This window comes from Anoplophora glabripennis, unplaced genomic scaffold (genome assembly GCF_000390285.2).
Source record: "Anoplophora glabripennis isolate ALB-LARVAE unplaced genomic scaffold, Agla_2.0 scaffold955, whole genome shotgun sequence".
NCBI lineage: Eukaryota > Metazoa > Arthropoda > Insecta > Coleoptera > Cerambycidae > Anoplophora > Anoplophora glabripennis.
In genome coordinates, this window is record NW_019417035.1 from 64638 (window position 1) to 91463 (window position 26826).

The 26826-nt window shown below is 31.4% G+C and overlaps 1 protein-coding gene across 1 annotated transcript in view; it reads left to right on the forward strand.

Annotated features, from left to right (window-relative positions):
* The first annotated feature begins 15241 nt into the window (after positions 1–15241).
* The window catches only part of LOC108913989 (zinc finger protein GLI4), a 52777-nt gene continuing 41192 nt past the window's right edge, over positions 15242–26826 (forward strand). The window contains exon 1 of the mRNA XM_018719682.1: positions 15242–15329. Coding sequence (XP_018575198.1) covers positions 15242–15329 — 88 coding nt within the window. The remainder of the gene's footprint in view (positions 15330–26826) is intronic.

Consider the following 26826-nt stretch of genomic DNA (forward strand, 5'->3'; position numbering starts at 1 on the left):
AAAGACCTAGTGGAAAAAACGAAATACCACTTGAAAAATATTGCAGATTCAATCAAATAAACTGCTAATTTTACCTTACCCAAACATTTTTCTTGGTTTAGCTTCTGTTTATAACAACAAACTTAGGCAAGTATTTCCAGATGCCCATTTAGTACGGATTGAACTCCCTGTATGCCCCACATTCGCGTCTTAATCTGTTTACCATTCTCCCTTTCATCTTGTTAGTCCCTGACCTAGCTTTACGCATTAAGTTTGACATACTTCGCACCCCCCGTAAATATCATGTTAACTCAATGAGACTGCGGTAGTTAGGGTGGAAATTGAGTACTTCCAAGCACATCCAAGTTCTACATCGAAAAGACAAGCTTGTACCTGTCCAAATTTCAAAACGGAAAATACTGTTCCGCAAACGTATTAGTTTTGATATTTTATAGTGACATGAAATACCATAAAACTTATATTATCATCTTTTTACTTTTGATACAAATATTTTTTTTGTTTTAAAGAACCGCAAATGTTGCACTTTTGAAACTTAGTTCACAGTTAACAATGAACATTTTTTTTTTTAATTGAAAGTATTGCTGAAAATGCTACACCAAGAGCCATCACTTCACCATGTTGTTAAAGTTCGAAGTCAAAATAAATAGTATGAAATTTGTACGCTTTGGAAAGCCACGATTGATTATCAAATAAAGAAAATACCTGCACAGGGTGTTTCAAAAGTTACCCAAAAAAAATTGGATATACACATGGCAGTTCGAAAATGATTTAAAAATACACTTCTGTACGACACTGGAAGCTGGTCCACTGTAAATCCTGACCTAGCACTGTGCGACCGGCATGGCGGCAAAGTATGATAAAAACGGACAAAAAATAAATAGAATTTTATATCAGCAAATTCAACTGCTGTTGCCTTTATTGTTATTATTAATTAATAAAATTAATTTGTGGTTTTCAATAATAAAATAAATTGACATACCTAATGTTACAACAACTGTTAAAAATTTTATCCACCGACGTATAAACACATTTGGATCCGTTGTACTCAGTTTCTACGAACTAACACAAATGTTCTTGCTTCACCATAATACAAAATGTTGTTTTGCTTTACCATAAATTAAAACGATATCCATCAACTCCCAGTTGCTGTATACGCAAGCCATTTTTGACATTAACTACTAAAAAACTATTGTAAACACCACAGAACAGAAAACAGGTAAACACTAACGCAACGACGATTGTAAAATCGGATTCGGAGTATTCGGAGTCGCTGAGGCCACGTGGCTCTCCACGCGTATTGTGAATGACGCTAGAGACTACAGTTGTCCAGCTATGTAATGGTTGAATGTACTACAACTTCAACAATTTTTTTTCCGAAATTATAAGGATTTTACAAAAATTTTTATAGATATTGACTCCATTTCTCATGCCGCATCTATTCCCAATTTTTGTTTGATAAGTTGTGAATTACCCTGTATATTTCATGGTAAGTTCCATGTGGAGCGTTTAGTGCAGAAAAATATACACTGCCCCTTTCAAACAATCATAGTCTCTTCTGTACTTTAAGAAACGAACCTACTCTTTATTAAACTTTTTCTACTTACTTTAAGATTTTTCTTCTCAAAAAAAACACATAAAATTCACCAGAGTACCTTGCTATAACGTGAATTGTTTTAGTTCCAATTCATTCGTTGTTAAATTATTTCAAAAAAGTCTCATAACAAAATTAACGTCTTACACGAACTACGGGCAAATGACACAGACAGAAGATTACCTACAGTTTTGAGATGAAATTAGAAATTTATTTGAAAGACAACCCAACTTAAAAAATCACATAATTTTCACTGACAAAACAACTTTTTTCCTTATTCAAAATGTAATTGATAACTTTGAAGACCGAATTGGGCATTGTGCAATGGTTAATGGAGGCCACTTTGAACATTTGCTGTAATGAATAAAAAGTAGTAGGTACTAAATTATTGTTTTCATTTAATTCCTCCAGTTTTTGACAACCATGACAAAAAAGTAGGTTTAACTTTATATCGCTGAATTCGTCTTTAGAAGGGTTATATTTATGCTATAAACTATAGAGCAGGGGTCGGCAAGTAATTTTAGGTGGGGTCCGGATACATTTGAAAATTTTTAACGAGGTCCAGAAAAAAATTCATATTTCTTATTTTTTTATTTTAATTTGCACTCAAATTTAATCTGCTTACTAACCATCACCCAATTGTAAAATACTAAAAAACATTTTTTAAGTAATTTATTTGAGTAATTTATACTTTCAATAAATTTTTGGAGGTCCAGTATTTTACCTTCCGCGGTCCGGACCTGGACCGCGGTCCGCCAGTTGCCGACCCTTGCTATAGAGTATCTTATTTTAAAAAAATGTCGGTAATGTTATAGGTCTGTCAAACATGGCTCAAAAAAATAGAAAATATTGCAGAAAAGTGACAATTTCTATTTACTGATTGACCTGTTTCAGCGACTTTAAAATCTGAACTGGAAAAAACTATGAATTTTGTTGTTGGGACACAGTTTATATTCTTATAATGCAAAAAGTGCAGTTATAAGGAGGCTGTCAATTTTTGTTTGAATAAAATTACGTAAAAGAGATCCGGGCCTACAGCCAACCCTTTAACCACATTGCATCCGCCCTATTTCCGATCTCTAGTGATATCACATAAAGCAAGTACTCTGTTATTCTATATTTCAATAAATAAAATAGTACCTACTTTAGTTTTTATCATTTTTTCCGATAGGTATAGAAAAACAAAAAGGATAAAGGGAGTAAAATATTATTCGAATTCCCCCATACATACCATTTTAATTGTTTCACGTCAAGTCACTCAATTTCGGCTTCACAATATTAAAGATTGTGAATAAATATTTATTAAAGTAAATAATCGATTTAATTTTCCTTGTTATCGTGTTGTACATGCGTGAAAATACGTATGTTTTAATTATTTTCTGAGTATACTAAAATTACAATATTACCTCGACATTACGTGAAACTAACCCTTGCTCTCTGCGTACTTAAGATTAAAAATTTGTTTATTTTTTATAGATAGTAAAAGTTAAAATAAGACGTGATTTAATTTTACGTCTTGAATTGATAATGCATTTGCATTTACCCATATCTCTGAACAAATTTCACTTTCTGCATATTTCGACTGGGTTTTTAATTGACTGATTTAGAAATAAGTAGGCAGAACCAATGGAATAATTAGTTGTCTGACCCTCCCTACGGCAGTTTAGAACGGTTTTGAAGGGAAAATATTTTAAAATATTCAAATAATCGGCATTACAAAATACACGTTTTCACTATTATATTTTATCTTACGAAATAAAAATGGTATACCAAAAACATGAAGTGTCCGATCATATTGAAAATTTATAATAACTGCTTGATAATATTCAAATTAAAATTATTGATCATAATTCTAAGAAATAAAGGAACGTTACTAGTTCATTACATGAACACTTTTTTTTAACAATGAAAAAACTAATGAAGGACGTTTCTGATTGCAATATAGTATCTTAAAAGCCAAATCGTTGACAATGTTCATATATTATAGTATTCCTGTATAATCCATATATGCATGAAAATAATTAATTAATTAATTAATTAATTATAGCATTAACATGTGCAGAATACTAACGTTCATAATAGGGAATATTTTTAAAATGTAATACTTTTTCCTTGTTACGTGTTAAGATTAATGCGAAAAATTATTGTCTTTCAAATACAACTAAATCTGATTATAATACATATTAACTTTGTTTTCAGTGAAATTATGTATGCAACGCTTATGTTATTTGTTCATGTAAAAGGTAAAACTAATTAAAGAGTTTGATGCAAGAACCAGTTAAATCCAGTTTATAAAAATCGTTTGACTGCTGAAAAACTGTTTAGTAATTAATTCAATGCATAAACCTACTGGCATTCTTCTCAAACTATTTTTGAAAATTTAGACTGTCAAATATTCTCCTGCTTAAAAATAATAAACATCTTTTATTTAATTTATATATTTTAGAGTGGCCCAAAAAAATTAATATTTTTTTTTGCGTGAATATGTTAGTTTATCGTGTTTTATGAGCCCCCTCAAAAAATCAGCTCAAAAAAAATTTTTTAGAGGTCACAGGATTTCAAAGTAGAGTAGGTACCTAAAATGGTTGAATAATTTCCGAAAATCATTCAACCATTAACGATAGCCACGGAAGCCTACAAACAAAACTAGGTACCTAAAATGTTATCGAGCGACTTCTAAAAATAAATATCAACGAACTAATAATTTTTATTGAATTTGATGAACAGAAGAATAGAAATATATCACGAGACAATTAAATTTTAAAAAATTAAGAAATTATAAATATTTGATACTCACAATGCGGTAGAAAATTTTGCCTCAAGAAATTTTTTAAGTATCTCGTGATTTATTTCTATTCTTTTGTTCATCAAATTCAATAAAAAAATTTATTAGTTCGTTGAAATTTATTTTTAGAGGTCGCTCGAAAACATTTTAGGTACACTACTTTAAAATAATTATGAGTGTCCTTTATAAATTAAAATATCGATTTGAATTGTTCAGAATCGAGATTTTTTTCAACTTAGAAAATGATAAAATAACGAGACAAAAATTTTAAAAAATTTAATTTTTGAGGATTTTGGAAATTTTTTAAAATCTTAAGCGACCTCTAAAAAAAATTTTTTTGAGCTGATTTTTGAGGGGGCTCTTAAAACATGAATAACTAACATATTTTCACAAGAGACAAGAAAAAAATATTCGTTTTTTTTTGTCCACCCTAACAGATTTATTTGATTAATTCTCGTTGGAATTTTATTCTAAAGACAGAATTCCTGGATCACTTCACGTTTTGACCCTTATATTTAAGAAACTTCTCTAGAAAACGATTTTTGAGATTTCAAGCCTATTGAGTAGTCAGAGATTGGGAAAATATTGGAACTCATGATCACATCGTATCATAAACCCATAACTTTATAACCTCATAATTTCATAACCTTTTAACCCCTGCAACCCCTTATCCCGTAACTTGTTATTTGAACAATTAATATGCGGAAGTTTTGATATTTGGTGATTATATGTATTTTGAACTGTATTTTTTTTATTTTTACAAAATGGATCGCTCTGATTTTTCCATAACATTTTCATGTACGAGAATTACAAAGTTTACAAAGTACTTAACGTGTAAAACAATACGCACTTAAGGTTTTAAGCCTACCGCTTGGATGCAACAGTTAACGAGGACGTCTCTTCAATCAGACCAAACTGAAATTCCTTAATGCTTTGCAAAAAAAACCCTAATCTTATGCTTCATAAAATCATCACACAGGAATAAATTCAACATCGTTTCGATGTCTCCTACAGGAGCAGCAGCAAGACAACAGTGGTTTCGTACAGCAATGGATTGGTAACGAAAAACCTACAGATCAATGGGGATGGAAGAAAGACAAAAATGATCTTGTCCCTCTGACTACACTCTAAGCCCCTGCTCCAAAAGTTCTCCTTAAACCAAGTTCTGGTAAATGCAAGAAAGGATGTCGGGAAGCATGTGGATGTAGGAAAGCAGGGCTCAACTATTCTATAATTTGCTCAAACTGTGACAATAGATGTGATAACATGCCTCAAGCATTGGAAGATAGTGATGACGATGAAGACACTGATACGAACTTAGAACCACTGTGTATTGAAATCGATACCGAAAGTAGAGAAGAAGCTACTGCGCCAGAAGAATTAATCCCATACGACTCTGAGACTTCGTTGGCTTCAACTATCAAAAACATTGATAAAGCTGGTCCCTCAGGGGTATCAAAGCGAAAGAAGTTATTGTAATTTTCATTTATTAATTAATGTGTGATTAAGCCTACTGGGAAAACCACAGAATAAAAAACGTGCCATATAGTCTGGTGGGGTGGAAATTGGTATTACTTATCATTGTATCTTAAATGGTGACTTTTGTTAGTCTCCTTCCAAAACGGATCGGTTTTATGAAGTGGTTAGAACATATTTTGTAACAAATTTCCTGGTCTTTAATGCATGACTATTTTTGTTCTAAAAGCAACGAGTACCTAACGAGATATCTTAAAAAAATCTTTTTTTCCAATTTATTACAATATGGCGGCACCGGCGGCAAAGATACGAGGTGGCAAATGAAAAATTTGAAATGAGAATATCAAAACTTCCGCAAATTTTCCAGCTAAAGGTAATTTACAGCATTTCTCGAATTTGGTTTCAATCTTGCAAATGCTGATATGTCATTTGTTAGCATCGAAACTGATTGTATGATTATATTAGCAAAATTATATTCGCCCAAATACATAGAGAGAAGTAAATTTAGATATTTCCCTTTACAGACTCTAAAGCAGATTTGGATAAGAGTTTGTCTACATTAAATACATATGAGGTGGTGGGAACCGAATTAACCATAGGTACTTCAAGGTTAAGCTTTCTTGGATAAAAATATACTGAGCTTATCAACATATTTTTTTATCCATTTTGTTTTAAGGAAAACTGCATTTTTTCAATAAACTTCGATGACATTTGGTATAGGTAGAATTTCGGCGTAACTGAAGATGAATATTATCTTATTTCTTACCTAAGAATACCTTTTATTTTTCGTCACTTATTTTACTGATGGAAATTTTGTGGAAATGCAGGTATTTTAAATACCTCACACACGAGTAAAGCATTGTAAAAAAATTGTACACTTGTTGTATGTCTAGAGAATGCGTCGTTCTACTGAACAATGAATTTAATTTTCACCATTTTGGCAAATTTGTAACTAAATTAAAGAATTTTTACGATTTAGACTAATGTCAACGCCTTCTGAGACGTAGGCGTCTTAATGTTATTTCTCAGAACCACATTCTAAGAGCTGTATCTCATTATACGCTGAAATTCTGAATAAAGTAATTAGTGTAAATTTTGAGAAATGTTTAATACATCTACAAAGTTAGTAAAAAGATAAAATTAGTTAGACTAGAACGCCTCTAAAACCTCGGTTATATGTAACTAGCAATAGTAAGAGGAAAGTGAAACCAATTCTTCCTCTAAACGTTGAATTTTAGCGATGAATAGGTACCTTTCTTTATAGTAGACAAATTTCACTCTCTCTAATAAAAAAAAAAACAAAATACTATTTCAGATGAATATGACAGTTTTTGTCTATTGAGTTAAAATCCTTTTGTAGGCTTAAATTTTTGTCATCAAAAAGCACTGTTTGATAGGATGTTTTTAGGAACATTTTTTTTCAAATTCGAATTGGCTTACCACCTTTGATACCTTTATAAGGCTGTTGTAAAACTGGGAAAATTATTAATAAAATATATATTTAAAAAAATAAATTTAGTAAAAAGAATATCATCTGATATCAAGAAACACTATTTATCTTCATCTGATAGGATTTTTTCAGGAAAACATTCATATAATAGAATAGAATAGAAAAATGCGAGAGCTAATAATAGAATATTTATTAAAAAATATTTGTGAATTAGCAGTAACCCTAATATCTGAAAAACGGAATAAGAAAAATAAGTTTATTTTTAGAATTTCAAAATGAAAATGGAAATTTTCAGTGTTGAGATTGAGATTGTTCAACTCGCTGATTCCAGATGTATTATAACACTTTCGAAATTCAAGATGGCGGATCTAGTATGGTGGGTAAAACTATTACTTCCCCATTTACTAATGTATCTTCACTTCGGAAGGTGAGGTTACTTCAGTTCAACATAGTTTCATAAACGGTAGATCTATCACCATGTTAATCTTCTATGATGCCTGACTCAGCATATGTGTGCTGTATTAGATACAGGCAATCAGTTAGATGACATCTACACCAATTTTCTGCCTAATAAACTAAATACGATAATTCGCTTAGTCTTTTAAAATCATACCTATCTAAACATTCACGATTGTCGAATGTTGTATCTTCGAGTCAATGAAATGTATTTCACAGGAATCCTGTTTACATTTACTGTTCCTCATTTTTATTAATCACGTGAACTTCATTGACAGTAGCACCAGACTGACAATTTCAAGCTATTTTCAAAAATTAATTCTCCTCAAGATGCAGCTACATTACAAATCTCACCTGACAGAGTTAATGATGTACAACTAACTTCTTCCATTTAGCAAATTCTGTATTATGACTTACTTCAGGAAATCCAATCCGTTGGATATTAATTACGCTATTGTCAATTTGCGCAATAAAAGACTTGGGTATTGTGCATATTTGACTTGAAAATAACATTTTCTGATCTCATTAATAATATAATGGTACAATGTTCCGAATACTTGGGGTTCAATGTCAGAAAAGTGTAGCCATTTAATGACTTGTATTATTTTATTTACGTTATTCGTTATGCTTTTATTATACTAAATTAGTTTGAAATACATGCCACTCTACATCTGCTAACTTGTTTGCATCCAAAGATTTTTTTCTAATATTTGCCTAAATGGAGAAGGTATATCCTGAAATTGGTGTTGATCACTTAGAATTGCTAAAATGTCTTAAGGTGCGGAAGCGCTTAATAGATTTATCATGCATTAACAGATAATGTTCTATAAGTTAATTAGCAATTTAATGGATTGTCTTGCTTTGTTAACAATTAATAAGTTTCTATTTGCCAGGCAATAATGTAGTTTTAATTCTCAAAACCACGGACAAACTTACTTTTACACTCGCCAGTTTACTCAATGCGTCTATAAAGGGTGTCCCCAAATCACGCAAGGAGTAATTTTCATTGGAAAGACAGGATTTTAATTAAAAATAGTTTATAAATAATTTTTTATTAATTCATAAAGTATAAAGTTTTCGCTTTGTGGACTCCTTTTTATAAATATAGTTATATATACGTATCATATATTTGCTTTGGCAATTTGCACAATGTTTTCCACTTAAATTTACTAAACAGATCTATAAATATTTTATAATGAAAACATAATGTATTACAAAATATGTTCTATAATATCCCTATTGTTTTCTAGACAAAGAACATTTTTTTGAATAAGTTTATCTTACGAAGAGATAATTTTATGATCCGCAAGGAGTCCCAATTTAACCTTCATGTAGTTCTTCCTATTAGAATTATGAAAGATAAAATACACAAAGTAAGATTGAGGACGAGGAACGATAATAATTTATATATTACTATCATTCAGGTGCAAATAGAGCAATATAAAAAACTTACTTGAAGTAGGCATGTCTTTTGTGTGGAACAGAATGAAGGAACTTTAACGTTATTTTCCTAATAGAGAATTTGAGGATTTATTTAGCAAATTTAATAGCGGAAACAACCCACACACTGGTTCCACGACTGTCTTGACTATGTGCAATATCAATAAATAAGCCAAAATATTATGCAAACTATTAAAGCAGATATATGAAAAAAAGGGAAAATTCCAAAAAACGACGAATATATAAGATGTCCATCAAAAATGCAACATTTTATTGTTTTCTTCTAAATATTTTTTTGATTGTAAAGAATTTTCCTAAAGCCTTGGTCTTTACCATCTTTTCTTAGAAAGGCAAAAAAAAACAATGGGGATGGGATGTTATGCGAATATCCCTGTACAGGGTAACTCAGAATTGATTAATAGCATCCATTACAGAGAAACGGAAAGAGCAAATAGAAAACTTCAAGAGGATCATTATGATGTGATGTGATCGAGTCAAAATTCCATTTAAAAAAATTTTCTGCCTTAAGGGCCCCATATTCTTTAAATAGTGTTTTCCGCAAAGACAAATAATTTCAAACATTTAATAACTGAATAATCTAAAGCTTATCAAATAATAGGAATGTTATGTCATACCACCTGAGTATTTTCAAAGACGCCGCAGTAAAACGAATAAACAGGTGCAAAAAACGATCAAACCATCAAGGTTTTAGGTACTGAAATCTACGAAAATATTAACTTTTTTATATATAATTCCACATGTAAATATTCTTATAACATTTACTTGCTTAGTCCTACATATAAAATTGTTTACTTTTATTTATAAGTACGTGAAAATAATTCTTAAAATGTGGGGTTAGAATAACAGCAAACGCATGTTTTACAAACGCTTTTTTTTTAGTTATTATTTTATTTGAGTAAATTTAAATGGTAACAATGAATAAACAAAACATCAAGGATTTTATTTTTGTGCTTACTTTTGTTCTACACGTTTTACTTTTAAAGATTTCAGTACCTAAAAACGCCAGAAATTTCACTATTTTTCGGCCGGGAATATGGCCACCTTAAGGGCTCTGGCGTCATCGAATTTATAATATTTTTCTGAAAATCATGTTTTTTTTACATCATGTGACTACTTTTTTTAAGATATTTAAAATGTTTTTCAATATATCTTCCCTTCCAAATATATGATCTTAAACGATCTGAATAGAGAAATTAAACACTAACAGACGATGTGTATATTTGCTGATTTTGGCAGTAGGTATTCCCGTAGAAAACAAGATACTTTCAGTGTTTATATTCATTACTGACATGTTTTAATTATTCTTGTGCAAGCTTACTAATTTTTTTTTTTAAATGAATACTCAATGGAAAAAAAATTACCTATATGATTCCGATTTTTCGCGAAGCTCGGAAAGATTCGAAATTAACTGTAAGGTCAGTAACAGACTTGATGGAAGCATATAATTTTATATATTTTTAATGGGAAGATAGAGAGAGATAAAAACCTTTTTAATAAAAGATTTTGGGAAAAATTATATTTGGAAATATAATTTCGTTGACATCACAGCCCTTAAGGCATTAAACTTACCTAAATTTTAATCAAGATTTTAATACAAACCAAATCCAAGAATTTTAAGCCAAATACTTATAATATTATCCTCCTTCGGTTTCCTATTTGTCTTTCCATATTCATCTGACGGCCACCAGCCATCAGCTTTAGGTCATGTTATTTCTGTTAATGTAATTATTTTCTTCTTCATTTTTCACCTATAAATAGTATTTGAAGGTTAGTGTATAGGACCCATTTACATAAAAATCTACATCACCCCTCCCAGACCTATTTTTTGCCTTTCTATCTAGGAAAAAATGGTAAATACCAAAGTTTTACGAAATAAAATATATAAAGGAATGAAAAATTAACCAATTGTCACAAAAGAGATTAAAATTACAATTGTTACATATAAAATTCAGTCAGATACTGAGATGCCTCACGAAAGGGATATTGTGGGAAAATAAGAAGATAAGCATATAATAAAAACTTTTGAAACGAATTTGTATTTATAGGAAACTACTTTACCTAAAATAATTCACATGATGTTATTAAGTGAGGTGTCTGTATGTTGTCCATTATTTCTGTTTTTTCTCCTAAAAGATGTGTAAATTATGTTGAAACCTCCAATATCTTTTTTCGAATTTATTATTTCATCTTCTTTCATATGTCATTTTCAGAAAATATCCTCTATGTTTGGTTCATCTGATATCACTCTTATCTGATGTAATGCGGTCTTTCAGGCATCTACCTGATTTTTATGACGATCTATGCAGGGAATGCAATAAATTACTTCTGACATATGTAATGCATCATCTTTTAATTTTAATTTTATTAAAATGATTTGCCTACTGTTAGTTGATTCTTAAATGTCAATTTTGTTGTATTGCCGAGAAACCTTTTTTAATTTATTAGAACAATGAATAAGAATAGTTTTTAGAATTGTTACTATCCTGATTATTATTGCTGTTGTGTGTAGTATTTTAAAATGGTTACTTACTAATTTTGCTGGATAGCTACAATTGTTGTAATTCGTTTAACTGGAAAGGTGTCACTGTCACTGTTACTATCACTGTTAAGGTGATCCCTGATTACTATCCCTGTTAAGGTGATCCTATATTTCGATGGTAAATTGCTATAGTTGGTCATATTTGTTAAAAGTTTGTAGTAATAGATCAATTTTGCGGGACACTCACTATTAAATCATCTACATATTTCTTGATTGGAATGCCAAGAATTTGTTTATAATATCTATTATTATAACTACATATTGTGGAATCAAATAAACTTTTCCTGGAAACCCCATATATTTCAAAATATTTTCAAAATGTAGCCGTAATCAACCAACACGTACCCACCTAAACAGGTTTCTATAACATTTGCCGTTTGGTCCCTAGCGAACGAGGCGTTATTGGTGGCCCACCCTGTATAATTTTGGGAAATATTATTCAATTTTTTATCTATACTATTGTTTATTAAGTGCAATGAAATGCTATTAAATAATAATTGCACTAACTAATACATATTTTATGTACTTGAAGTTCATTGATAAATTCTCAAAAATATCAGTAATAAGTTTTTTTTTCCTAAAACTTACTGGTTACTAATTTTTGCTAGATAGAAACGTAAAAAATATAAGGGAGTTAAGGAAATAAATAAATAATTTTTATTATTGGATTTAATTGTTTTTTGTACCAACAACTCCGTAAACTGTTTAATAGAAAATATTATTATCATAATAAATACTTTGCGGAATTTATTATCAAAGACGCGCCCAAATAATGTTTTTCGTATTTCAAAAAAATTGCTTTTATATACTGAAAGAAATGGGTTTATTAAACTGTTTATCTAGAATAATATGTATAGCGCATATTAAAACTTTTATAACCAATATATAACTTTTATTAAAAAAAAGCAATCATCTCCATACTCATTATTCAATCAGTTTAACTGGAAGGTGCTTAATACACCTTATGCATCTATGAAATAAAGGTTATAATGAATTACTTATACATTATTAGATGTTATAGACTTTATATTCCAATTGTATAGTAGGGAAGATTTGTTGTATAAAGACCAGTATCCGAATCCGAAGCAGAAGAGTACTCAACTATCTTATACAGTCAACTTTTATTGTCCACAGATGTTCAATCACTGTCAAAATAAACACACAAAACCACAACGTCTTTATTATCTTTACTCAAGAAGAGAAAATACAACAATCGTAAAATTTCCAACAGTCCGCTGTGCATCGACTTACACACGTCTAGTTTGATGAAAATGGACAGTATATGCACATGTTTTGTGGGATACATGATCATATCGCGTTGTGTGAAATGGAAAATTATTATGTAAGTATCTAACTGTTTTTTGGCTTGTAATTGTTTTGTTTTTTCAAATGTAAATCTTGTCTAAGTCTTAAAAATTATTATTTTGTAGGTCCTATTAGAAATCACTGATGTTAAGTTTTACATAAGATGGAGAAACAGAAGGTTAACGGTGACAAAGAAAAGCATGGGTATAAAGTCAATCAACCAGAGGAAATAAAATTATATGGAAAGAAGCTCAACCTTTCTGGGGATGCTTCATTCTTAAGGTGGAAGAGTTATAGTGCAAATTCTCATGTAATACAAGAAAATACGGGTGCATCGTTGCTAAGAAAATAAACTGGACAGTTTTGGGAGCGATTTGTCATCATTTTTAATGCTTAAAAGTATATTTTATGTATGTTTACATTAGAACCTTAGCTTGTAATTACAGTTATCCAATAAAATTTTTGAAAACTTAATGTCATATGTGTTTAACTCATACAGAGTATACAACAGTTTAATACATTTATTATTATAAAACTTATAACCAGTACTAGATGTTCTAATAACGATATGGAACACTTTAATAACAGTTATTGCTATTATTTCGTAAAGGGTATAAAAAACGTTGTATACTAGTTATACGATAATTTAATAAAGAATAAGGTTTATAGTCACTATACAACTGTGCTAGCAATACGCGTTTTATATCCAATATTCACCTGTTTAACTGTCACATATAGTATACCATGATCTTATAATAGTATATAGAATTCTAATAAAGAATAAAACGCATTTCTTTCAGTTTAACATACCCTGTGGTTGCAGTAAATATTATGTTGGAGAGACTTCTCGACCTGTGAATTTTAGAATAGATGAACACAAATATTACATTAAAAAACGAGAATTTGAAAAAATCTAAAATTTGCGATCACGATAGGGGAAACGCTCATATTATTCAATGGGTCGGCTAAAATTTTGGAAAAGGAAGATAATACAGCGATGAAGCGATAAAAGATGAAGAAGAAGAATAGAATAAACATCATATGATATTTCTAGGGAACACAAAAGCAAACAAATATAAACTGTCAATGCTATTAAAACCAAGTGTAAAAAAAAGTTCAGAAGATGAAAACGGTGGATTTTCGAAACGTTAACGACCTTTTTAAATATTTCCTATTTGTCTGCTTTTTCAGTGCGAGATGTTTTAATTAGGGAAAACTATTTTCATAAAATGCTAACACTTGACAGATCGATCTGCTGTTACCAATTTTTAAAATTTTTTCTCAGGTGACAAAATACCCTAAAAATAAAGAAAGAAAAAATGAAAACCATGCCACAAATAAATGGCTTCAGACAATATTTCAAAACTTGAACTTGATTTTTTTTAATAATTCTTGTATCTTAGAATATGGACAAATACGATAGTCAGAAGAAGCTCTTTCGTTTACTTCTAGTTAAGTATCATCTCGAAAAACAAAGAAACGTTATTATCCCGATTAATTCGCAGTTTAGTGGAGATCGTGAGTCATAACAGTCGTCGATGTGGGCATTAAAACAGAATAAAGAGCCATCGTCTCGCAAAGCAATGCTCGCTGGTCGGAAAGAGCGGAGGTAGTAAAAGCGGCAGCGAACCCGTCGGGGCTTTCCCGGTTTAGGAAATGCGCCGAGGACGACGGCAGCGTCGGCGGCGTCGGTGGCGGCACCGTCTGCACCGCCGTCTAGCTCGAGCGTCTCGGTGCAGGAGGGAGAGAGGGCGGGCTGCAAGGTGCAAAGCCCCGCTCGAGTCGGGTCAGTTTTTTGTGATAATGTGTGATATTGATTCGGGTGCAGCAAGCCGGCGCGGTGCACGTGCATAGAAGGGGGCGGGGGAGGTGCAGCCAGACGAGCGCGGCGGCAACAGCGCGGCTTCATCTCGCGGAGATCGCAGCGGCGAGCCATGAGGTCGACGGCAGTCGTCTACATCCCCACTTCCACGGACACTCTAAAACTTGGGCAAAATTGTATGCAACGACACCGTCCGGCGAATGTAAGGCTCTTCTCCGGTTCTGTTCGCGTCCCAAAAGGATGCTGGTGCACCGCTAACGCCGCCGAACGCTGTTGTCTTCGCGCGTAGTGCAGTGCCCCATGTGCTAGTGGAATAGTTCACAGTGACTCTGAGTGCTCCATGCAACCACCCAGCCATGGCCATCAACTTTTCGGCGTCCTTCGCCGCCTGTCTAGCCGCCGGCCTCAAAGTGCCTCGCCAGATCATGTACTGCATCTCGCAAGGTAGGGGAGAATAAGGCTAAATCAACCCCTTCGGTTCGGTCTTCCTCACCCTCCTTCGCACCCGCCTGCTTATTGCACACGCACTCCAGACGCAGAGTTTCACTGACCCGCGTCGTCGCCGGCACCGTCGGAACGTCGCTCCTACACGGCTGCTTCTTGTTGTTCTGCTTTGCCTGCGCGCACTCCAATTTCCTTGCAAGGGGAATTAAAAAACGAAACTCGAATCCAATCCGACCAAATAAACTGCACCAAGTCCGGAATGCCAAAAGAAACGAAACGAACAAAACAAAGCCAAGGGTCCATCCGTCTTATTGCGCCCGCTATTTGCTCCTGTGCGGACGCGTCCACCCATCATTCATTATTATCGGCCGATCAGCCCATAACGAATTTCCATTCGACCATATACGCGAGAAATGTAAACCGCATCAGTTGTTAGTTTTCGCATTGTACCATACCTACGCATTTGGATTTTTATTTTCTGGGACAAAAAATTAAGTCTGACCTTTTGTTAAAGGATAACCTGCTGACTGTAATTATCGCAAGCCTCGATTTAATGAAAAATTGTTTAAGATAATTATGCTAATGCAATCCGGTTTTTTTATAAACATATTTTTTATGGCTCGCGAAAGAATTATGCATTTCAAAATGGTGGCGTCTGCCAGATTCAAATAAACTGGTATTGTTTTTTTGTGCAAAAAAGCTTAACACTTGACAGCAGACAACGCCGAAACAACTGGGTTTTGCCTATAATTTCTAATTACATTTTCTATATATTGATTTTTATTCAAAAATAATTCGCTTGAAAAAATCGATTGACGGAAACAAAAAGAAACGTTTTTCTAAATTATATTTCATTTTCTATAATAACAATTTTCATATTTTTTGCAGTTATTACTGACATTTTATGGAAAAGGTGAATAAAAGTAACGGATTTACTTTGTTTGTCAAGTGGCTACACCCATATTCCTCTTTTGCAAGCTCCTCACTTCACAAATTAATTATGTCCTTTTATTATCTATATTAATTTAACTACTTTATATAGGTTCATTTTAGACATTTTGCTGTTATAACATCATTTATCTAAAATAGTGAAAACATACCAAATATTACGTTTCCGTTAGGAATAGTCAAATAAATATATTAAATACATTGATTCAACTCATTAAATTGTAAAATTTAAAAAAGTGAATGCATTTCTTCAGTTTTCATATGATAAATTGGAATATATTGTCGTTCATTCAGGGTTTCCAAGACCATTAATGTTTGCAATTATCCCTGTAACATTACTACTATCTAGTAACATCTTTAGAATCGTTTATTCGTTCATAAAAGAAGAATTTGTATAAATGACAAATACCTACATTTTAAGTTTCATTAAAATAAATCATGGTATACTACTTCAAATCAATATATTTCCAAAACGGCGCTATAAAAGAACATCGATAACATAGCTAAATGTCAAGATATCTAATAATTTATTTTCCCTAGCCTTTGCTTTTATTTTTTAAGAAATAGTAGCATTTATATCTTTAATATACAAGATATTAATGTATAGGTATAACAAATCACCTATAATTATTAAACATCTAGAGAAAAGTTAATGAAACAAAGGACATCTTTATATAAATGTACAAAATACATTTTAATTTTAATTAAGAAACATTTATTGTATGCTACTTAAACTTACATATTCCCAAAACGATGCAATAAAGGAACACTAGTAAAATAGGTAAATCTAAATTAAACGAAAATATTAGCAGTTTTGGCCATATTCTATAAAATACCTAAATAATAAACCTAAATAATTCTAATATGACACGCGCAAGTATAATCGCATTTTGAAATCGATAGTAACAATTTTTAAGTAGGTATATATACGTATAATAATAGCTAATTTTTCCCACTTTTTACCAATAACGGATTTATATCTTTTAAATTTATTACTTGATTTTTTTTAGACACCATGCGATATCGTTTACTTATCCATACCTTCTAATAACAAACATATTGTACGCCGCAATTCACATATTTTTTTTATTAGTAACTTTGTTATTATTTCTTTGTTTAAATCGCGTCCACAAATATTTTGTCCATTTCGAACAAGACAACTTGAAATACGTAGGTATTTAATGTATTCGTTGTTTTTCACCACTTGGAATAATTTTAATAATAGCAATTTTGCGACGCATATGACGCAATTAAATTCAAAAAATATTTAGTAAACAATTTGGTGAAACCAATCCGCTTCTAAACTAACAACTATTTCCAAGGTTGCCTGCAACCGAGCCTGCAACTGTATTGCCAAAAATAGAAACTCTGCACAAGATATGCAATATTGTTGTATCTATCTGTGTACAAAATATTTTTTGTTTTCTAAAGTTGAGCTTTTTCTTAGTTTTCAAATTTAAAGCTTTAGGGTTTGTTTTCATATAAATAATTAACCAATACTTTTTATATAAAGGAAGTTTATGTATTCATATTCTAACTAACTATTCCATGATTATCACAATAGACTATTTTGGTGTAACGTCACATATTCAGGCAACCCGCACAAATTGTCATAGTCGAAATTGTACAAACCGAATCTGACCCTTGTGTACTATACATACCAATAGATACTACAGAAATGGACAACTTCAAATTAATTTCTTTTTATGGAGATTTAGAAATATTTAAGAACAACCAACACGTGTTTCATAAAATAGATACTTAAAACTTACAAAAAACGATATAAAAGAACATTCCTAAATTTAATTAAAGTAAAAATTTAACATTAGCCGTGTTATTCCTAACGCGCATGCTCGGAAAGAATAGCCTCATACGCAGGTGAGAACTTGTTGATATATTATCATCGCTGTTGTCGTTAGCGTATTTTCTATTCTTTTGTTTAATCTTGGTACTTTCTAGTTCTATTAAATATTTTTATAATTTTTCTTGGTGTTGTGCTGTATCAGTGTGTTTATCAAGTGTTTTTTTTCTTCAAGTGGTTTATTATAGACTCACTCTTAACTATAACGAAACTTTTCTTGAATGATATCCAGTTGCGAGGCTACTTGGCTTACATGAAATTATCTTTAATGCGCATGCTCAGTAACATTGATATAATTTTAATTTATTAATTACTACAAAAGTCAATATTTTTCTATAAATTTATATACATAAATTCTATAATTCTTTTAGTTTGTTACTTGCGGTTTGAAACTTCTTAAATATTTCTCATATTGGCAGAATATCGGGATATTTAAGGTCATGACCACAGAAGACATTTTTTGGCACATTTGTCCAAAGTACATAAGGTCTAAAATCGATCTAGTAAAAATATTGAGAAATTCTTCATGACGATTGGGGTTGCCTATTATTTAGCGTATGTAACGTTACTACTAAAAAGGCCTATTGCTATTTTACAAGAAACATTAAACAAATGTGTTGCTTTAAGTTATAAATAAATTGAATAACGATAAGCCCTTTTCGTGATCCCTCTCCTTAGTTTTCTAATAGTTTTTATATATCACGAGATAAATGATATTTAAAAAAAAATCTATATTTTTAGAAATTACAAATAATGCATGCAGTTCTAGATGTGTTATTTTTTTATGTTTTTAATTTTTCTTAAGTTTTTTTGATTTCAATGATATTTTTGATGTGTGCCTGCTAGTTTTTTTTTCTGACTTTTTAATTCATATCTCATATGTCCTATTTAATATTGTAACAGATTCATAATTTTTGTCTCAGGCGGTTCTGCATTTGAGGGAGTAAATTAATCTCACTCTACAATTGAAATCTAATTAGACCAATAAGAAAAATTCATAGCATAAAAATCCAAGAAATTATAGAGATATTCGTTCTCAAGTCCTTTCTGAAACAGTTCTAAAGTGGAACACCCTGCATATAGAACTTTTTTTTTTAATTTAAATGGTACATATTTTCTTTTATTTTACAAATGAAATTTTAATTTTAATTTGCAATTTTATTTGTTTAATAGTGGTAACAAAGGTGCATGTACTTACATATTGGAATATCAGTGATATCCGTATAATTGAAAAAGTCTTATCTACAAAAAGACATACTGAAGTAAATATACCTATGTGCCAAATATAAAGGGCCAAATAAGTTCTACCCAAAATAAAAGCTAACCTATGTGTCTCGGTAGTTCTTGCTACTGGTACCTACTCGTTATGTATTGTAACATTAATACACATACTCGATTGTACATATTTAGTGGAAATTAATGATGAAATAAAGTTTAGTCGATTCCAATACCGTTCAGGTGATAGCCAAAATATATGCATATTGATACATTTATTCAAAGCTCGAAGATCATAGCTACTTACGTTAACCAAGCACCCCGAATCATTAGAGATATACAGATTTTTATTAATATGATTAACATAGTCAGGCATAAAATTAAATGAATTTTTTCAAATATTTTAACAATTAACTGAAGGTTAAATCAGGTCAATTATATAGTCCGGTATGAACTAAACTCTAATTGGTGATATCTTGTAGAAAAAAGGTCGTATTGACACAATCTAAAATGGAAATTAAAGAAAATAGGAAATACTTTAAGTCAACGCATGCAGTATTGAACAAAAAAATATCTATAGATGTGGCATAATATTAAAGACGTGATGTTGCTTTTCTTGCACGTTTATGTTTGAATACCTCAAAATCCTCGAGCAAGATTTGAATTCAGAACGAAAAATTGCGTCAGAAAACAGAACCGACCCAAATAACCTTCCGAACCTTTCGATGTGTAAACTTGTGTTATTTTTTAAGTTGCATACACGTAGCAACGCATGCATTTTATTCAATATTGCCGTTGTCACATATAAGAAAATATTTTTTAAGTAAAATGTTATCAATTTATTTTAACAAAGGAATTTAAAAAAAATAAAATCTCAATGTGTTCTTAAGACATGAAAACAACATATTGTTATTTTTCCAAGGAATGGCCAAATGGCCTTTTTTCAATTTAAGGTACCCTATTTGATGCACCAATGTTTACGAAATAGTCTTAAGTCACAAAGCTCCCCTTTCTCTATAGCGAAGGTATCCTGTAATTACAATATTTCTCCTTTGACATTAAAAACATAAATTTTGGAATCGGGTAAACAATCATGAACTACGTCCAAAATAAAATTTCTACTCTTAAATCACAAGTAATATAGTTTTTGTCAGTGATATACTTGAAGCGTTGAATTACTGCAACATATCGATGTGAGACCAATAAGGCTCATAGCCACAAGTTTGTTTTCTTGTGCTGTTAATGTGACAATTTCAGATAAAATTAGGTTCCAATCTTTGTTCAACTTCAACCTTTAAAAATATTATAATAATACATGTAACACGTAAATACAAAACAGTCTTAAATTGTGAATTTACATGATTGGATATTTATCAATCAAGTTATTAATTCGTGAAATTTTAATACCTATGAAAGGCCTCAAGGAAAATTTTAAGCATACGCTCAATAATATATAGCTATACTAGTCTATTTTGGAGATTCAATTAAGTAATAGTTTGTAATAATTAGATTTTAGATTCTTAAAACTACCTTTTATGCCTGCATTCTATTCAGTAAGCGCGCTTGTAATAATGTACACAAGCATCATTAAATCAGATATTTTTGATCGAATAAATTAACTAATTTTAAGAAAATGCCAATGCGATTAATGATAATGAAATTAATATAACCGGGTAATAAATATTATTTTTAAATACATGAATATTTATTCTAAAATTGCGGAAAAGAAAATAACAGTAATAATCATTTTATTAATTTAAATGAATTTTGAAACACCGATTAATTTGTCGGTGCACCACACTTCATCAAAGAGCCGTAAGTAAATTTTTACATCAGCTTGTAATACTTAGAAGGATCTACATGAACAATTATTTTTTAGAAAGGTTTCATAAATGATTACATGCCACATGATCAGTAATTTTGTCTAAAACGGTAAATTTATTTATTTCCTATGATAAAATTAAAAGTTATTGAAACATTAAGGTCAGGATTAATTTAAAATATAACATTCTACTTCACCGGCTGGTTATTGTGATCTTCCACGACATTTTATTCAACCATTCAACGAACATAGACTCAACAATTTGTTATTGTTCGTTATACACGAATCATTATTGTTGACACTAAGATTTAAGGGCTTTCTGTAGTCTTTTTCAAATTAATCTTAATAATTTCTCATTAGGTTGTTCAAATGAGTTACAGTTGTATTAAAACTTTAGTTATATGTACACTGTACCTCAGTTTTAATCTGGTAAACTGAAATAAGTGAGTGTTCTTCAAAAAAATTATTTTTTGAACATAAGTTAAAAGAGCAATCAAAGTTCACATTCTAAAAATTTTAAAGTATTTCTAAAGTAATTTCACATAACCCGTTTTTTTATGAAACACTGCATATACACAGAGTGTTATAAAACGTTCGTGCATGTATCTAGACACGTCTCGTTTTCAAAATAGGAGCTGTTCAAAACTGATGAAAATCATGGTTATTAGCAAAAACACTCATGAGGCGAGTTATGTAAATAATATTTCAGTTTATTCATGTATAAAATCGAGATAATCTTAGCAATAATTACCAGTATCTACATGGTAAGATATTTTACCATATATTCCAAAAACAGTGGTTCTTACAGGCATGCAGAAAGTGGTAATTTTTATAAATCCTTTAGTCATAGTTAGTCCAATATGAAATACTTACATTGGAAAACAAAAAAAGTCGAGTGAAAATTACCAAGGTAACCTCCGAAACTAAGGTCATGTATATAGAAAAATTGCGGCTTGTACATACGTTTGTGGATAATCAAAAACTAAAGACCCACACCAAAATTGAGTGAAATTGTTTTATCCATTTTCATGTAACTAAATCCAATGCAATTTTATCATGATTTTTAACACAAAACAAAGCATTTCCGGTCATATAATATGAAATTATCTATTAATCCACTAGCCATCTAATAGATATTCTTGTTGTAAATCAATACAAGTTGCAGCATGTCGTTCATAGATCAGTTGTTTCCCGCAATAACAATAGTTAAGAATCTTGTCTCTTGGATTAAGGTGGTCCCGAGGTAATGGGCCAAAATACATGGGTAGATTCCTGAAATAAAAATATTGCGATTTAGCCGAACTTACCTTATTCCAAAAGTTGATAGTTAAAGAGATATAGGGTGTTAAATGTAAAATATTATTTTAGTTTTTTTTTTCATTTACTTCTTAATACATGCAAATATCCACACAAACTTTTGGGGTTTGGGGTTCTTTGGGTCGAGGTATTGAAATCTGTTCACATTTTGGTTGTAGTTCATAGGGAGCGCTAGCTACAGTAGATTGAATGTGTTAAAAACGACATAACTTTTTTATTCTTTCAGGTATCTCATCTTTGGTATCAAATTCTCATTTTATAACTTTTTTAACACAAAAATTGTATACTTTATGAACGTACCTGTCTCGCACCGTTTTCGAGGTATTTGGATTTAGAACTTCCAATGCTATAGTTGAAATACTTAATTAAAATAATTTAGAAATGTCAAAAACAAGGGTTTATTTACAATTAAAAATTGTAATGAACAGTAAAATTTCCATATTGCGATAAATGACATTACGAATTCACCACAAGATAAAGCATGAAAAAACCTTTCCAGCGAGATATAACACTATGGGTTTTTATTGAGCCAATCCTTAAAAAAAGCATATTTTTGATCAGACATTAGGGGATTCCCCCACCCTTTCTGTCGAGAGGTAGAACAAAATGTCAATAACAAAAGTTATGCCCAATGAATCCGGCTATTCATATTTGTACTATTTAATATCCTGAATAGGAAACATTTCTAAGAAAAATTCAACTCTATGTTTCGGTATGTAAATTGCGCCTCCTAGAGGCAAAGCTACGAACTTGAAAACTATTTTCAGCCATTTCTCACGGTCCATTTATTGAACAATTTTTTTTCCTGAGGCTCTAGGGCCTATACTTTCTCTAATATCGTACCTCGCCAGCCTTAGTAGGACACCCTATTTTTTAAGTGTTGGTTCAACGCAACACAAATTTCAAATTGTATTTAAGTAAATCAACTAAACGCACTCTATGAAATTTTGCAGCACGCCACTGGCGTTTCACAGATTCTGAGCCGACATAAACTTTTCAATTATTTCTCAAAACTAGTTTAGCACTGCATCTCCTCGTATGCGTTTTAGCCAGACATGATAAATTAATTTAACCCCCAAGTTGAACGAAACACCAAGGTTAACAGCGCGAGGATTCATCTCGGCCGTTATTGCTTTACTCTTTGATCTGTCGTTCTTGCCGTAAATAATGCCTTGCACGCACTTTACTACGGGATACCCTGACCAGCTCTACGCAAAATGCAGGGTGCGTAACCGTGAAACTTCGTATCGACGTAGAAGATGATCAAAGTAGAATGAGAAAGTGAATATTTACCTAAAAGTCAATTTACAATTTGTTTTTTCATATTAGCCATTTAACAATGGTAGAAACTTTAAAATTTCGCTAGAAGATGATAAAGTTCCTAAGTATTGATACAAGGGACTTTAATAATTTGACATCCGAAAAATCATATTTTTGTCATTGTCTTGAAACGTATAAGGTCTGTTCAGAAAATAACCGAACTATATTTTTTAAACTTTATTATTAATTTTATACATTATTGGTCCTTGTCACAGAGCACCTAGAGTGTACGTTTCCTATACCAAAGCATGGCAACTGGTGAAGCCAAATTGCGGTGAAGTGGAGTGTGCGAGGTAATCTGACCGCGCATACTTTGAACATGTCCGGATTAAGCAATATTTTTACAATTATGACAAATATTCATTTTTCAAGTTTGGAAATCAGAAAATAATATATTTTAATATCTTGCTTATATTAAATAAACCTACAAAATGATTTAAATATATTTATTGCCCTCTAAGTAATGTTAGTTTATTTAATATTTGTCTTTTAGTAGATTTCACTGAATTAAATATTTTAACTTCATGTTTTATTCTCACATCGATATACCTTTCACATACAGTCCTGACAAGTTCTTATGCATATTTTTAAATATATTCACATTCAAAATGTTTTTTAATACATAATACACAATTTTATTTTTCTGTAGCTTGGGTGTACTGTTTTTATAGGAGTTATTAAAAAAATATATTATTATTTCTATTTCTTAAATTGTCATTTTTCTTTATTAAACGACAGTTTGCTTATCACTCTTCTCAAATTTAAAGTTGGCACTGCATTTTTGGATAAATTTCTAACGCCGTTTTTATTAATAATAATAAACTTCTCTCGAAAATGTAAAGAACATATTACAGACGATTTTGAGGGCGCCCAATGCTTTTTCTTAATCACTGACCCATTACAATTTTATTTCCACCCTCTTTAGGTAACCTGAGAATAAAAACAAGAAAATGGGTAATACAATTTTATTCAGTAACTAATCACCTGTAATTTAACATTAATGTATGTTCATGTTCAAATTATATGTTGAGAGTTCAATATTTATATAAATAAAAATAATTATTTTTAATAGCCATTATGAAAATAAACACTAATTGTGACAAAAAACTAATTGTAAATAGCCGATTGATAATATGAGCTTGTATATTTACATCAGTTGATAACGTGGGCGCTAAAAAACATGAAGCCAACACTGGAAATAAGTGCATGTGAGACAGAAAATGCTGCGCGAAGCTGTCGAAATTCCATAAAATATTTTTATATTATTACTTACCTAAAGAATGAAATTTCAGTACTATTTGTGATCAGATCTGCTATTACAATCCTCAACGATACACTTCCCCATGATTGCACAAATAAAAACAAAATGCTTAATAAAATAGCAATAATGTTATAATAACATAGCGAATGTCTAACAGCGACTGAGAGCGCGAGGCTGGCTGGGCTGAAGTTAGGCTGACGGTGACTTCGCCGGCTTGCCTCGACAGTTCAGTCTATTTTGTCTATGATCCTTATCTCCTTCAAAGTACTACCCTCCCCTATTCACACAATTTTCCCAGTGGTGTTTCCATTCCGCCAAGCAGTCCTGGATAGCTTCATTTGAAATGGCCTTTAAAGTCTGACGAATTTGCTTTGATATTAATTTCGGAAATAAGAAAAAATCGCAGGAAGCCAGGTCTGGCGAGTAAGGAGAGCGAGGGAGGACAGTACTCTGATTTTTGGCACAAAAAAAGTCGATTTGACATATCTGAGTATGAGTTTTCGGATTTTGATGCTACATCTTCTGGCTCCGGATTAACATGTCATTTCTCCGGGTGAAAAAAAAAGTAAATGCCGCGTTTTCGAAATAGTTTCCACATCAAATTTTTTCGAAAACTTTCACTGTATATTTAGGTTTTCATTGCGACGTTTCGGCTGTGAGAAACCATCATCAACTTTCTTTTTTCTTATGGGCGGCATAATAAATCTGGCAACACCGCATAATTTTTCGAAGCTATTATAGAATAGTCTCAAATTTTTGTAAAACCTTATCATTAATGTCATGGCGTTGAATGAAAAAATTATAGTAATGGCCATTCGGCAAGTGACAAATAATATTTTACAAAGGTGCTTTTAGCATAGCCAAAAATGAACAGCATTCCGAATAATAATACCGATGTTTATTTTTCTGTTACATAGTGTTGTTGATGATATTGGATTATTGTTGCAGTAATCTATTATTTGATTACCCCAGTTATTATTATCACTATTCTGTAATATTTTCGAAAAATTATAGGGTGTTGCCAGATTTATTAAAAATATTAAAATATTGATTTTTGAGAATGTTTTTGAAATTTCTTACTTAGGTATATTGTATCATTGAAAAGCCAAAAAAATGATCTATCAATGCTCAGCTTAATATTTAATATGGTGCCTGTAAGAAAAAATAAAGTTGATGGTGGTTTCTCGCAACCGAAACGTCGCAATGAAAATCTAAATGTATTTTCAGATCTGTGAAAAAGTGTTTTCAGATTTTAAAAATTCCTCTATTTTCGAAAACGCCACATTTACTTTTTTCAAGAATGTCTAAAACTCTGGATCTGTCAGGAAATAGATGTAGTCTGGAATCTGGAATTTAGGGTGGGTAGCTTAAAAGCTACAGCACTTAAGCCCCATTGGGCCCCTTGTACTTCCTCCCGTTAGGAGATCAATCCACCTGAGCCGCTAACCAACCTATTACAGAGAAAGAGGTGATGACGTTGCTCAGGGGGATCTCTCCAATATAGACCATAGAAGGACAACGTTCTCCCAACACGGATTCTCTTGTTGACTAGACGGCATAGCACATGTAGTACTGTCTTGTCGTCCTGTTCACGACCCCTACAAAGAGGTGTTTCACACTTCTTCATATTGTGAAGGTGTTTCCTTAGCCAGCAGTGACCAGCTTGAATACCTGTCACTAGGCAAAAATTTGACCTAGACATGGCCAGGTATGTTTTGGCTGTATCTCCTTGCTGGGGTATTCTAAGAACTCC